The sequence below is a fragment of the Dicentrarchus labrax genome, unplaced genomic scaffold (genome assembly GCF_905237075.1).
Source record: "Dicentrarchus labrax unplaced genomic scaffold, dlabrax2021, whole genome shotgun sequence".
In the NCBI taxonomy this organism is placed as follows: domain Eukaryota; kingdom Metazoa; phylum Chordata; class Actinopteri; family Moronidae; genus Dicentrarchus; species Dicentrarchus labrax.
In genome coordinates, this window is record NW_026136710.1 from 2,447,885 (window position 1) to 2,462,738 (window position 14,854).

A 14,854-nucleotide genomic window follows, 5' to 3' on the forward strand; every position below is an offset into this window, starting at 1 on the left:
ACACACACAAACAACTTGGAGGAGAGAATTTATAAAAAGGCTGTTTCAAAGATCTACAGCAGTGGTTCCCAACCTTTTTCCTTAAGGGACCCCTTTTCTATAGTTCAGTTAACTGATGACGCCTGACTAAGTGGCATATTTTCACAACTATATGTGCAATGAACCCAAACAGTGAACTCAGTAACTGCAGGAAGTTTGTGTAAAATGAGTGCTTTAGATGAATTTTGAGCAGATTATTTCCTGTTTAGGGAACTTTTTATATACTTCTCTGTCTGTATTATGTATTCTGATAGTTTTAAACAATCATACAGACTTAATATGCTTCTTTTTTTGACAAATTCAGTGTTTTGTTTTGTCCCTGACCCATTGCTCTATAAGACAATTTACTTTTACTTTTCTTCACAGAGGTGAACCAAATGCTGAGATACAGACCTGCTGTGTATATTTTCTAAGTTTTCTCACACGCTTAAAATCAAAAAGGCCTCGTGACCCCCCCATGAAGCTCTGGCGACCCCTAGTGTGGGTTCTGAACCCCAGGTTGGGAACCACTGATCTACCACAGTCCACTCTACATACTAAGAATCCTCCTACGGTGTAACTGGTTGTGACAGAATTCACCACAACACACAGTAGCTAGTGCTCAGCTGGTCCTCAGACTGATATTATTCTTACCACAATGAAGTGCAGTAGTGGACAGCTTTTCTGGAGATAAATTATTCAAAAATGTGCTTAAAATCTATAATAAAACCCCTTCTGTTAAGTACTTTGTGGTGATAACCGGCGGTAATACTGACCATCTGTAATATGTCCTCTATCTTCAGTTGAGCATCATCTTGTTCCTCTTGAGAAAGGGCACTGAAGAGCACAACAGACTTCATTATGGACCTAATGATACACTGAACTTATGATTCAATACAATTCACAATGCTGGATTCATGACATGTTTCTAATACAATGAGATTAAAGAGGTACTGCACCCTAAAGCTTTGAGCTATAAATGCTGCTGTTAAAATGAACATTATAGTTATGAAATAGCTCAACAATTTGTTAGAACCAAGTTCAGTAAGTTCAGTTTCCTGATGAGTTTCTGGTCTCAGTCTCTAGTTTCAGTCTTCTTCCATACAGCATGATGTTCATTTAGTAACTGATCGTCCCATTTAGAGTAAAACAGACCATAAAGCAGGGTATGCTTTAGGGCGGGGCTACCTTGTGATTGACAGCTCATTCTCAGTGAGTCCGTCCAGGTCAACGCACCAAACTCAGATCAAACTGTCAAACTAGGCAGTGCTGATCAGATATGGATCCAGATTCTGTTGTTGCGTTGACCATTTCTGTCTGTTTGTACCTTAATATGTTGGTGGTTGCTTTCCTCTCCTGTGGCAGCAGATCTGGATCTCGTACAACCTCCTCCAAGAGTCCGATCACGCCCATCTTCAGCTCACCGTTCATTTCAAAGTCCTGATGGATGAACAGATAGTTCACATTACATACAGCTGAGTTACGGTTTGATACGACTGTTCAAAGACATTTTGGTGTTAATTATTCAGATCTTAAATATTTGCTATATAATCGACAGGACAAGTATGAATAAAGTATATTTCTAAAATCGTTTATATGCAAAGTCCCAAACTTTGCTCTTCTCATGTCTACGGCTGCAGTGTAGAAAAGGATGCCCCCTAGAGGACATTTACATTTACATATGCAGTACAATCACAAATTGTTATAGATAAAACAGAAATAAAGAAATAAAGCACAACTATATAAATATATTACTGTATAAAAAGGCAAGTTAATGAAGGCATTGTGATTCTGGTTCCAGGTTTTTCTTTATAAATATAGGAAAACATAACATTTACAGCACAGCTTATGGATGCACACTGTCCCTGTTAATATCAATAGGCAGAAAACATTGCTAGTGCTGGTGTTGGTGCTGTAGGACCAATAGCAAGAAAGTAGTGGAAGATAAAACTGCTTTCAAAGACAGAACATGTGATAATAGAGAACATTCTGCTTTTAAATTAGGTTTTAAAAAAACATTTTTGAAGAAAAAACATCAATGACCAGAACTGTGTTAATCAAAAGGACCAAATATCAAAATGTTCACTTTTCAAGCCTCAGCGTCCAGGTACAAAAATAGCGTCTTACATAATGTGAAATGAAAATGATAGTCCTTTTAGTGTCCCTGGGGAGGATGCTGACCTTTTTGCGTGCTTCCCGGGTGAGAGAAAAGACATGCAGAGCAAAGAGCACCTCCATCAGGGAGAAGAGTGACAGGAGAGGAGACAAACAGGAGCTGACAGCAGTGGAAACAGACAGCAGACTCTTTCAGGTGGGCTGAAAGTGTCCAGTCAGGGTTCAGGAACAGTAGTCCTGCTAATCCGGTTCGAAGGATTCATAGAGACGATTTTACAGGTTGTGGAGCAGGCGCAGCACCAGGATCAGGCCTTGATTATGACACTTTGTACAACATTTTCAGTGCAGAGATAGATTATTATTTACCCTCGACGCTTTGTATTTATTTACAAGAAGTTGTCAAGAGTTCATAACGGAGAAACATTTATTGTTTGGCCTTTATTGTTGTACTTAAAGGTCCAGTGTGTAACATTTAGGAGGATCTATTGGCAGAAATAAAAATATAATACTCATCACTCGTCATTTCCAGGTCGTTAAATACAGACGCGAGCGGTGTTCAGTTACTTGCAATCTGCAACTTCACCACTAGATGCCACTAAGTCCTACACACTGGTCTTTTAAGCGGACTGTATTTATAAAAAGAAAATATGGAACAAATGTCTCCCTTTATTTGCCTTTTTATATCAGTTATTTATTTATGTAGTTGCATAAAGTTTTATGAAGTTTCTTAAACCTGTATTTTTTCTAACAGCCAGCAGGGGGCAGCTCTATTACCATACAGTCTTATGGAGAAATGAGCCGACTTCTGAGTTGATGTATGAGCTCAGTAAACAGTTTCCTGGTGAGTTTATGGTCTCAGTCTCTAGTTTCAGTCTTCTTCCATACAGCATGATGTTCATTTAGTAACTGATGGTCCCATTTAGAGTAAAACAGACCATAAAGCAGGGTATGCTTTAGGGTGGGGCTACCTCGTGATTGACAGCTCATTCTCAGTGAGTCCGTCCAGCTCAACACACCAAACTCAGAACAAACTGTCAAACAGTGCTGATCAGATATGGATCCAGATTCTGTTGTTGACTATTTCTCTCCTCAAATCTGTTCACAAACACATTTTACTGTTTATCTGGAATACCAGATCCTGTGTAACCAAGTGAGCCGCCATCGTTTCCTGATACGGACGAGTTGAAACTGAGCAGCTAACGAGAGCAGCTCAACTCGCAGTACGTCACCTCCGCTGGCTCCAACAAACCAACATGGCAACAACCATAACGCCAACTTCAAGGTTTTTAAAACTGGACTTTACAAACCAATGGGTGACGATAGGTTCACACTTGTTGTGGACTCACCTGCGAGTGCTTTGAAACCCAGTGCCGGAGAACATTCAGAACTCTGTTGGTCGCAGCTCTCCGGATGATGAATTCTTTGTCGCAGGACTTCTCAGAATTACTAAAACCTAAGAGGGAAAGAAGCGAAGGATTAGGCAGACAGTTTTAAACGTCTGAGGTCAATCTTGCCATTTAGCTACCTGTAAAAAGCCATTTACAACAGTTCCCTCCCTCAGTTGTGTGTCTTTTTGACCTTCATGGCTTGCCGTGCTCACCCTGGGAGCTGCTATGTCCAGCAGCAGCAGTGGCGATCGCAAACGCTGAAGCCGGCGACATCGTGCAGCGAGAGTTCTCCCCCGATGTGACTGCGTGGGAACCGGAGACACAAAAACACAGCATGAAAACACCATCAGCAGGAACAGCAACACTTGGCTGCTCTGCATGCACACATCATGGATAACGTGTGTGTCTGTCTGTGTCTGTCTGTCTGTCTGTGTACCTCCTGTCTGCCTGTAGCGGAGGTGCCTTGGCGTTGAAGGTGAGCGGCAGGGAGACATGTCGCCCGGCTCGCTGGTGGCTGGTGATTCAGGGATGAACTTGTCCAGAGATACTGACTCCAGGACAGCTGTTAGAGGAAATAAAAGCCACAACTCACATGTCTGTAGCACTATGTAAGTTTTGTATACTTCTGTGAGGTTTGCTCGGATTCACCGAGCAGTGGAGGAAGTATTCAGATCCTCCAGACTGATATTAAAAAGGTAAGGTAACATTTTAGATATTGATTTAGCTTTGAATACACTATATGTTGGGGTGTAGAGTGAGAGGTACGCTCTATGGCAGTGCTTCAACATTTTTCCTGATATTTTTAGGAACCTTTTATACAATGTTCTGTCTGTTTTATGCATTTTTACAATTTCAATAATTATACATACTTAATAGGCTTCTGTTATTTTTTCCAAATTCAGTGTTTTCTTCTCATTAGCTCTTGTTATCTCTTGTTTTAACTTTTCTCATGCAGGACGAGGCAGTTTATCAGAGAGCGAATATAGTTTGTGTTCAAGTCTTCACCGTGCCCTCATCCTGTCAGAGTTTATATCTTAAATAATAATCTACAAATAACTATTTGATTTAGTCTTAGATTTAAGTTTTCTTACACCCTTTAAAATCAAGGAGGCCTTGCGACACCCAGTGCTCTTTGGGGATTCATTTGTACATCTTAAGGGTAAAAAAGCAAAAAAGAGCAAAGCCAAAATTGTTCAAATCAACTGGATCTGAAGATTCTGACATTCAGATACTGCGTCTCCTTCAAACGGTTTTTGCTTTAATCTGCTTTTCTTGGTGCTCAAAAGCAGTCAAAGAGCATGGACACCGTTTCTTTTTTATGTGAAGATGAAACCATATTATGATCACTATCCCGTTGCTGCTGTTTACAATCAACCAGACACACATTCACAACAAAGCACTGCTGATTTATGTTATCCTAACTTATTTATCTGCTTTGCTCTGTCTGTGTGCAGCATGAAGGAACTGCTACTACTTTCTTCTGGGACCGCAACCTTGTGTTGTATAATGACAAAATTCAATTCAATACGTCAGTTTCCTCTTAGCAGTCACTCCGGCTCCCAATCAAGAGCTCCATTTATCTCTTCATTTCCTTTCCCTCCTCTCAAATTTGTTTTTGTGACCTAGCGCTCCCTAGCCGTTTTTATAGTGAACAAGCTGTCACCGGTAGCCAGATGGTGATCTAAGAGCACGATTATTCCTCCGTTGGGTAATGGTGACCCATTTATGTCTCTCTAGTTTCTCTAGTTCGGGTTCATTATCAGTGATGTGTCAGATTGAAGGATAATATTAGTAATAAATCCTATTCACGCTGGTAGAAGTCACTTTGCAGTAGATGTTGGAAATAAAGCGAACAAAGAAAAACTACCTAAACAGTTTCATAACACTCCAACACTGAGGCGTGTGCCCACACATGTGCTGATGTTCATATGGGACCGACGAGAGTGTGAATCATATGCTTTTGTGTTCCAGCTACATACCCCTGCGGATGCTGCGCCTCAGCTTCCCACAGAAGGCGTCGAGGCGAGGCAACTCTCCGCTGACGTCCTCCCCTGCAGCTGGGCTCAGCTCAGGGGAGCTGGGACCACGGCTGAGGTCCAGCGGGGCTTTGGTGCAGATGGGGGGCGGCGAGGACAACCCAGAGGCCTGGGGGAGGCTGGGAGAGCGCGTGGCGGTGGGTGGAGGAGAGGAAAAGCCAGAGGGGGGCCTGGTCGAGCCAGGAGGGGGGGAGGAGATGGAGGGGCAGTGGCTGGAGGTGGGGGAGTTGGCTGCAGAGGAGGAAGGGGTGGTGGACAAGTCCAAGGCTCCTGCTTTCCCGCTGACCGGGGAACTGAGGGAGAGCTTGCGGCAGTGGACGGGGGAGGAGGTGCGAGAGGGGATGGTGAGAGGAGGAGGAGAGGAAAACTTGCGGCACAGCCTCGGGGATTTGTTGTTCAAGGGGTCGGTTGCCCACGAGCCCTGGTTGGTGGCGAAGAAGAGCTCCAGAGACCTGAGAGACAGGAGGAGAATTGACCTGTAGAGCGGTCTCTGACAAATGTGGGTACAAGTGAATCACCATTCCTGCCGACGGTATTTACTTGGACTGGTCCAGTGCAAGCTGTGTGATCTTCAGACTGTAGTCGGGACAGAGGGACATGATGGACAGACGATCACATGAATGTTGCTCGATCCTGGGACAGTGACAGAGGAGGAGGAGGAGGAGGGGGGCATGGTAGAGTGATAGATGAAGAAAGGAGGCGAATAATGAGAAAAGAAAATGTGGGAATGGAAAGATGGACTGAATGCATGAGTCTGTTACATGAGAGGAGAGGGACAATGAGGATGGATGTGCAAACGAACAGAGCCTGGTATTTACACGCTTCTTATGATCAGATCACAAGTGGGCAGCTCTAAATACAAGTGTTACCAACAACCAAGATATAGACATATAATAAAGACTTATTAATGCAGAAACGTTACATATTAAAGCATTAAAGCTGTCCACTTGAGATCGGATCAGAAACAGGGCCACAGTGTTGTTGGAACCAGGTGAAACACAGTGACGTGTACCTAACAGGTATGGAGGTAAACGGCTTCTTGTAGATGTCAGCCAGCTTGTCGATGACGACGGCAGCTGTGGTGAAGATCCTGTACGTGTGGAGGAAGGTGTTGAGGAAGTCTATGGAGAGGAAGCGCAGGTCTGTGAGTCGCTCCAGCAGACGCTCCACGCTGGCATATCGGATCTGTGGCACCTTGCAGGAGTTGAGTGTCTTGCTAAAGCAAATGTCGACGTCGTCTTTGTGCAGTCGGGCGTCAGACCTTCAGGAAGAACGCAATGCGAGAAACAGATTATAAACCTATGTAATCTTCACTGTTTCAGTTTAAAATCTTCCTTTATAAACCCCTTAGTCTGTCAGAAACCCTCTTTTCTTACTTGATCATGTGCGGCACAGAAACTTTGGAGTTCTCCTCAAACACGCTGGTCATCAGGCCGTTACATCGGATATTATCGATGCACTGAAAGAGAGGGCGGAGAAACATAATCCCACATCCAGGAACAGAAAACTTTTTCTCAACCGTTTCAGATCAGTTCAAACCACCAAACTGAACCTTCAAACACTGACCTGGCTGATATCGCTGGTCCACGCGGCCTTCTCTTGGCGAGACGGAGCCAAGAGGACAACAGAGAAGGACTGACCGTCGGGAGGCTCCACCACAATTTTGAACTCCAGATGGTTGAAGCCTTGACCCGCTGCGTTGTCTGCGAGGGGAAACACAAACGGTCCTCGCCTCAGTCAGCAGCCAAAGACATCAAAGGTTGGATATGATCTGATATAAAGATACTCACAGTCCTCATCGCTGGCATCTAGTTCTTCGATGAGAGTACACTCTATCAGAGACAGCGCTCCTCCTTGCTGTTGGGGGACAAAAAAGGGGAGTGGAAATTAAATATTATATTTGCACTGAAATACAAACTCACTAACAAGTTGCTTCACTTGTTATAAGAAAAAAAATGTGATAATCTATGATATTTTATTGGATTCACAGTGACCACTTACTAATCAATCAGTACATTAAGCATAATCAGTAAAACCTATATTTATCTACAGAAATCTGAAGAAACTAAATGTGTCCACTATGCTGTCTTAGGAAGTTGTTTCATTAAGCGGCTTATTTAATCAATTACAGCTCGGTGTTCATACATATAACAAAACTAAATGTTAATTATTATTAATTATGCCAAATATATATTAAATGTAGGCAGCAGCAGATGTTTTTAGATTCAGCATCAAACAACTATTTATCTTCTCCCTGTGTTGATTCCCGAGCTTTGTTTAGTTCTCCGATCCGGTTGGCGTTGAGCAGAGCGACTGAAACTGCAGTTTTTTCTCATCTACGTCTGTGAATTAAGGATTAAATATGTAATAAGACATCAAATTACAATTAGATTTTCTTGGACACTGAGACTGTAAATCAAATTATTGGTCAGGGTTTTTAAGACATGACAATTACTCTGAGAATCCATATTTAATGAGCACATAACTGCTGTTCTACCTCTGATGCATCTGTCAGCGTAGTTACTGCAGTTAGTGTTTGTAGGGCAGGACAAAGATTTGAATAAATAAAAGTTAAACAGCTTGTTAGGGTGATTTTTAACTCAGCTGAGACTGACCTTGAGCAAGTGAAGCTTTCCTCCAGATGTTCGGGTACAGATGAGGAAGTGTTTGGTGAACAGAAAACACTGTCGCTCTCCTTCCTTCCTCAGTGAGAGGGAGCCCAGGCGGACCTTACTGAGCATGCCCCGCTCGCTGCTGGACGGCAGCTGGATGAGAGAGCCTGGCCACGAAGCCACAGTGAGCGAGTGAGTCAGTGAGTGAGTGAGTGAGTGAAAAGTGATGGAGCAAAAGAGTTGGAGAGCGAGGTGTTGTAGAGGGGGCTCACCTTGCCGGACGAAGGTCTGACTGGTGTCTAACAGGATGTCACAGCCCTCTACGATCATCCTCTCTATGGCCAGATTCTTCCGGATGTTCTCGGTGTCGCTCACCTCGTCGTGCATCATCCTGACAACACGAACCACCGACGTTATCGTCAACATTATCAACGACTCTATCCGTCACGCAAATATTAAAACGTGCACACGCACACACACACACACACACTCACTTCGACAGCTCCTCCAGTTTGGATTTGGCAAATTCCAGACTCTTGCGTTCCACGTGCTCGTGAGGCGTGTGCGCAAGCAGCTCATGGAGAGTGATGATGTATCGTGGAATCTAAAACGCAGAATAAAAAACACATTTGTGACACAGCTTTGTCTGAATATAAACAAGGAAAAACTGTAAAAAAGTGTCTTATTGCGAACTTTATTTAAAAATAAACATGCTTGAATGTTTGAAACGTAGATATATACTTTGTATGTATGTTTGTATGAATCAGCTGCTAATAAAATATTCACCAGTTCCTACTCATAATATGTAGGTACAGTGGAAGGTAAGACTATGGGGAACAAGGTAGTAACAATAGGGCTTTTTAGAGTAAAGTAGAAGTAAATGATCAAGGTTCCCACTCTAAAGAAGCACATCTTGAAACAGGACAGTATAATTTACTAGTATTGACACATTTAATCCAGTTTATTCCTCTTTTTTTAAATGATGCAGGGTTTATGATGTTCATGAAGGGTTTCAGGTTCATTACAGGTAAGGTCTCTCTCTCATTTCCTGTACTGAATCATGTACGTACCTGTTTTTTGCAAAAATACTTAAAGAAAAAAAAAATAATTTTCTTCTTTCCTCTAAAATTGTTCCTCAGAGTATTGTTCTCTCCCCCCCCCCACTGTGCCTACATTAAAGTAGCAGCAGGAAGTGGAAAATAAGTTATTGGTACATGAAATGTGTTTGTGTGGAGGTGTGAAGGCTACCTGGAACATGGGATAAGTGAGGAACGTCTCCAACATGCGGCCCTCGCAGGCAGCGTTGGACTCGTACTGTTTCAGCAGCTTGTCAAAGTCTCTGTTCTGCTTACAGTTGGCCAGAACCTGCAGGCTGTACTGGTGGTTGCGCACAAACTCCTGGTAGATGTTCAGCATGGGCAGCAGGATGTCAAACAGGTCCGCTGGGTGAGAAAAAGACAAACACACACTAACCTTGAGACAAAAGGTATCATAGTGAACAGTGTGGCAACGATCCTTTGATAACTAAATAACTACCAGAGTAAACTATTTCTTGTTCCAGTTAATGTAATGCAAATCGGAATTTAAATCCAGATGAAAAACAACAATATCAATATACAATCATATAATGAACTGAATTATGGAAAGGATGAGATAAGGAGTCGCTTCTACTTGCATTCACCAGCACCTGACCTGCACACCTGTTCCCACTTTCCCCTTCAGCAATCGTAGTAAGTATTTAAACTAATCAGCTAAAATATGACTGTAATCTCTATTACTCACCCAGGACGAGCGTGGGCCAGTTGGCAATTCGAGCTTTAAGACCTTGATGGAAGATCTCATGCAGGAACATGATGGTCTCACTAGAGAAGAAGAACTGGTCTCAAATCACTCTGAATGAGATTTTTTTTTTTGCCGTAACTAAAAACTAGAAGATAAAAACTGATTCACGTTTATACAAGATAAAAAGAAGCTCATGGCACCTGTTGAGGAATATGCTGCTGACGTCATCGTGGCTGATGGGAGGTTTCTTGGAGCTGGCAGCCATACGGAGCGGCCTGAGGAAGCAGTTCACCAGGATGGAGAGCTGGTGGACGTATTCCGTCTCCGCTTCCACCATGTTGAAGACAATCTGGTTCCTCTTTCTCATGCTCTCGGCATGAGGGGAAGAGATGTAGTCCTGGACGATGATCTTCCACTTCCTCCGGCACAGCCAGCCTCGCATGAAGCTTTGCACCTGCACAGCCACAGCACACTAGGTGTCTCTGTTTGCTCTTCTTTCTTTGTTTCTCTGCGCATTATTATGTGAAACCAACAATTTACCTTTTTGATCTTTTTAATATCTGGGTCTTCCTCCTCTTGGTTGCTCTGGTAAGGCTGCATCCTCTCCTTGGTTTTGTTCAACACTACAATCTGGCACAACAACAGTCTCCATGTGAGTACGCTGGCACAGAGGTTAAAATATTCATGAAACCACTTTGAAGGTTCAAAACAACAAATACCTCCTCGCATGATAAGGAAGTAATGGTCTTGGAGTCACTGGAGCCCTGCTGGGCTTTAATTTAAGACACACCCGCGCTCTAAACTCATGTGTTTTCCCATCATGCCAGAAGCATTTACATGCTTTGATCTGCGTGTGCGTGGCAGTAGTGTGGCTTTATGTATGCATGCACACGCAGATGTGGGTGCACTCATGCATACCTCGGCTTTAAGCCTCTCGATCTCAGTGTCCTGGTCCTCCAGCTGAGTACGAAGCTGATTGGCTGCGACCTTCTCAGTCTCCATGATCTGGACCAGGTGGATGTACTTCTGCATCAGGATCTCACGCTCGATGATGATGTCGGAGTAACTGAAGGGAGCATGGGAAAAGGACAGGAGCAGTTATCTGACGAGTCACGTTAGTCACAAACTCAACAGCCTGACATTATGTGCTTATTAAACACTAAACTGTTATCACGGTTTGATGTGAATCATATTTTCTACTCAATGTTCAGATGAAAGCAGGACAGAAAACAACACAGAGGGAGCGAGGAGGGAATTAGAGGTCGAGTGGCGAGATCAAGTCTGTGATGTAACCAGTGTGGCAATACAACACCAGTGTGACCTAAATGTGAACCGCTGCGAGCAGAACACGTCACACACACACACACACACACACACACACACACACACACACACACACACACACACGGTAGTTATGTCAAATGTGCATCAGCACAAAAAGCAGGCACAAAGTGGAGAAACTGTTTGAGTTATTTAACAACTTAAAAGGTCCAGTGTGTAACACTGAAGAGGATCTATTGGCAGAAATCCAATATAATATTTATAGGAATGTTTTCATTAGTGTATAATCATCTGAATTACTATGATTATTATAATTCCTAATAATCAGTTACTGCCCAACACTAATACTGATGCATCAATGTTAGAGCAGCATTTTACAGTTGCAGCTGCTCCAGGTGGAGCTAGTTTGAACTACTTTACATACAGTTAGCTAGTTGAGTTCAGTGGTTCCCAACATAGGGGTCGGGCCCCTCCAAAGGGTCACCAGATAAATCTGAAGGGTCATGAGAAGATTAATGGGAGATGAAAGAAGAAAAAAACAAAGCACTGATACATAAATCAGCTTGCAATTTTTGTGACTTTTCTCTAATCTTTGCTTTTTGGGGGGGGGATTATCTTATTTTAACCTCTTCGGGCCTCAAGCAATGCTTTGTGAAAGAGGTCAAAAGGTTGGGAACTACTAGTTTAATCTTTAACAATGCATCATATTTTATAAGAGTATCATCTTATGTTATGTTAAATCTGAGAAGAAGCTTGAAACTACAGCTGTAAGATGAATATACGAGTAAAAAGTACAATATTTCCCTCTGAAATGTACCCCAAAACGTACAGTGCTTCAGAATCAGGTTTATTGCAAAGTAAGTTTTCACATACAATGAATTTGCCTCGGTGTATTGGTGCATAGGAATCCCAATCAAGCTAGAAAAATATAAATAAAAGATAAAAAGATAAAGAATATGTACAAAATGTCCAGATATTTAAATAAATGAGTAAAGAGCTGTATAGCAATGTGCATAAAAATTGACTGAGAAGTCTCCAAGTTAGCAGTGTGAGATATAATGACATCAAACACCAACAGAAGAGCATTAATGTAACGCATACACACAGGGTGGGTTTAAGAGTCAGGAAATGTCTCGAGGAAATGCACTCCACTGCAAACTGAACATTAAAAAACAGCAGTGAAATGCTGGTTTGAGTCTTTTCTTACCTGGCCTGCTGGATGAACTCCACCCACTCATTGCAGTCTGACTCCTCCTCTGTCCGGAGCTCCAAAGGTTTCTGTCCATCGTGACCAAAAATGACCAGGAAGTAGTGCTGCAGAGCGAAAAGAGACACTATAATCAGACCTTATTTTCTATTTATACGGGTTATCTTTAGAATATTGTCACTACATTTATTTGATACCTTTGTACAGATCAGATAATTAATAAAAAATATAAACAACAAATTAATTTTGATGTATTATTAGAGGTTAAGATAAGACTTTATTGATCCCCGGAAAGGTAAATTCACTACCCAGCAGTTTATAAGCATTTATAACCTTAATGCATCAATAATTATAATCTAATAATATAAACTGTTTTGAAATGGGACATTCTGCATAACGAGTACTTTTACTTTTGGTACATTAAGCATATTTTGATGCTAATACTGGTGTTTATACTTAAAAGTTTGAACGCAGAACTTTTACTTACAACATAAAAGAGCGTAAGAAAATAACAAATATCGTATTGCGATATTTTATTATGTGATATTGTATCGATTCTCAAAAACATTGTATTGATTTGTGTTTAAACCCACAACCACTAGATAGCAGTGTTGTCAGCATAACCTGAGGATGTTACAGCGACTGTGATAAATATAAATGCAAATGTGTGTTCTTTATACTATACTATGCGACAGTTTTCCTGAAATTAGATTTTTTTAATTAAAATTACAATATATTTAATCGCCAATACAGCAGCCCTATTAACTGAGTTCTTCTACACTGTGGTGTTACAACTTTTAAGTATTTTTTAGTAAAAGATCGGAGAACTTCTTCCCCCACTGGAACTCACAATACGCAATATAATGTATGTTTTTAATTTCTCTATATTTGTGATATTTTGAAACATCAAAACAAGTGTATTAATCCATTCAACTCTAAGCTCATATTAAAGACATAAACCTTAGTTTCCTAAAACAGCTGTTCACTGCAGGTTTTATCAAATGTTATTCAAACAGGAGGAAATAGTGGTGCATTTGTTGGGGACTATTTTCAACGGCGCATTAACCCACATTTGGCGCTCTACTGAGTATTTGGGGCAGCAGGACCGGTGTGTGTGTGTGTGTGTGTGTGTGTGTGTGTGTGTGTGTGTGTGTGTGTGTGTGTGTGTGTGTGTGTGTGTGGGACTGAGTCAAAATAAACTACAGTGTCTGTGTTCATGGTGAGGAAGGAAGATGTCACCCAGTGTAACAGTCTACCTCATGTGTTTTTAATGGACAACACAGAGGAAGAAGATCATACATCAGGCTGCACACGATACTTTTAGCAGTACTAAATATCAGACTCATCCTTTAACGTGAACTGACCACAGGCTGTAAGACAAACGTTAATTTCACTGATAACAGCAGCTGACATTGTACATTTAGAAGACTTTGCATTTCCTGTTTCCTCTAGTCAGAAATCTTACCCGAGTGGAGCCAACAGGAACTAAAATAGCAAACAGAAACACTACAGCTCCTGCTAGCCTATGAGAGAAGGTGATAACTCAGAGATTAAATTAATCTATTGAAATAATAATCAGTGTAAATACTGTTTCCTAAAGCTCTGAAAAAAGAACATATTGTCATGGACTATTCCAGTAATAATACCATAATAAAGCAGTGAGATTATACCTTTTTATATGCAATGTTTTATTGAATATTAATACATTTTAATTACACATCTGATGTAAATAATGGGATGAGGACTAATGACCCACAGGATCAGTCATTTCCACGCTTTGAGGAGGCGTGCTTGGTGTCACATTGGCTGCTCCTCATTTGCATAAAGTTGAGGTTCAGGCTACTTAATTGAAATCAGGGGCGTCCGGCAGAAAACTCTAAAAACTTGTAAGCTTACGACTGTCAATCCTAAGAAAGACGGACTGGATGGGTTATTTCTTGGTGCGGTTTGAAATCCTGGAGCAGAACGTGTTCGTCCAATCAGTTGCAGCCATTGACAGTTTATATAATGGACAGAGCTTCTGGGTCTGTGAAGTGTCTTAAACCTGCATTCTATGTAAAGGCCAGCAGGGGGCGGCTCCACTGGCTGCAATAAAACACAGATACCATTCAGTCTTATGAAGAAATTACCTGACTTTTGACATGATTGATGAGCTCAGTAAACAGTTTCCTGGTGAGTTTCTGGTCTCAGTCTCTAGTTTCAGTCTTCTTCCATACAGCATGATGTTCATTTAGTAACTGATGGTCCCATTTAGAGTAAAACAGACCATAAAGCAGGGTATGCTTTAGGGTGGGGCTACCTTGTGATTGACAGCTCATTCTCAGTGAGTCCGTCCAGCTCAACGCACCAAACTCAGATCAAACTCTCAAACAGTGCTGATCAGATATGGATCCAGATTCTGTTGTTGACTATTTC

General features: G+C 41.8%; 1 protein-coding gene across 3 annotated transcripts in view; it reads right to left on the minus strand.

The window, feature by feature from the left end:
* The window catches only part of rasgrf2a (Ras protein-specific guanine nucleotide-releasing factor 2a), a 40,183-nt gene that overhangs the window by 4,973 nt on the left and 20,356 nt on the right, over positions 1 to 14,854 (minus strand). Inside the window, exons 2-22 of one of the 3 annotated variants that reach the window (XM_051412409.1) lie at positions 12,440 to 12,546; positions 10,870 to 11,017; positions 10,492 to 10,581; positions 10,152 to 10,405; positions 9,952 to 10,031; positions 9,418 to 9,611; positions 8,664 to 8,773; positions 8,442 to 8,560; positions 8,173 to 8,336; positions 7,348 to 7,414; positions 7,124 to 7,260; positions 6,934 to 7,016; positions 6,570 to 6,818; positions 6,098 to 6,190; positions 5,501 to 6,009; positions 3,958 to 4,083; positions 3,734 to 3,823; positions 3,480 to 3,586; positions 1,346 to 1,458; positions 795 to 855; positions 1 to 702 (exon numbers count right to left, since the gene is read on the minus strand). In XM_051412409.1, coding sequence (XP_051268369.1) covers positions 652 to 702; positions 795 to 855; positions 1,346 to 1,458; positions 3,480 to 3,586; positions 3,734 to 3,823; positions 3,958 to 4,083; positions 5,501 to 6,009; positions 6,098 to 6,190; positions 6,570 to 6,818; positions 6,934 to 7,016; positions 7,124 to 7,260; positions 7,348 to 7,414; positions 8,173 to 8,336; positions 8,442 to 8,560; positions 8,664 to 8,773; positions 9,418 to 9,611; positions 9,952 to 10,031; positions 10,152 to 10,405; positions 10,492 to 10,581; positions 10,870 to 11,017; positions 12,440 to 12,546 — 2,952 coding nt within the window. In that variant the 3' untranslated portion in view covers positions 1 to 651. The remainder of the gene's footprint in view (positions 703 to 794; positions 856 to 1,345; positions 1,459 to 3,479; positions 3,587 to 3,733; positions 3,824 to 3,957; positions 4,084 to 5,500; positions 6,010 to 6,097; positions 6,191 to 6,569; positions 6,819 to 6,933; positions 7,017 to 7,123; positions 7,261 to 7,347; positions 7,415 to 8,172; positions 8,337 to 8,441; positions 8,561 to 8,663; positions 8,774 to 9,417; positions 9,612 to 9,951; positions 10,032 to 10,151; positions 10,406 to 10,491; positions 10,582 to 10,869; positions 11,018 to 12,439; positions 12,547 to 14,854) is intronic. The other 2 variants (XM_051412406.1, XM_051412408.1) reach the window with 2 other exon arrangements.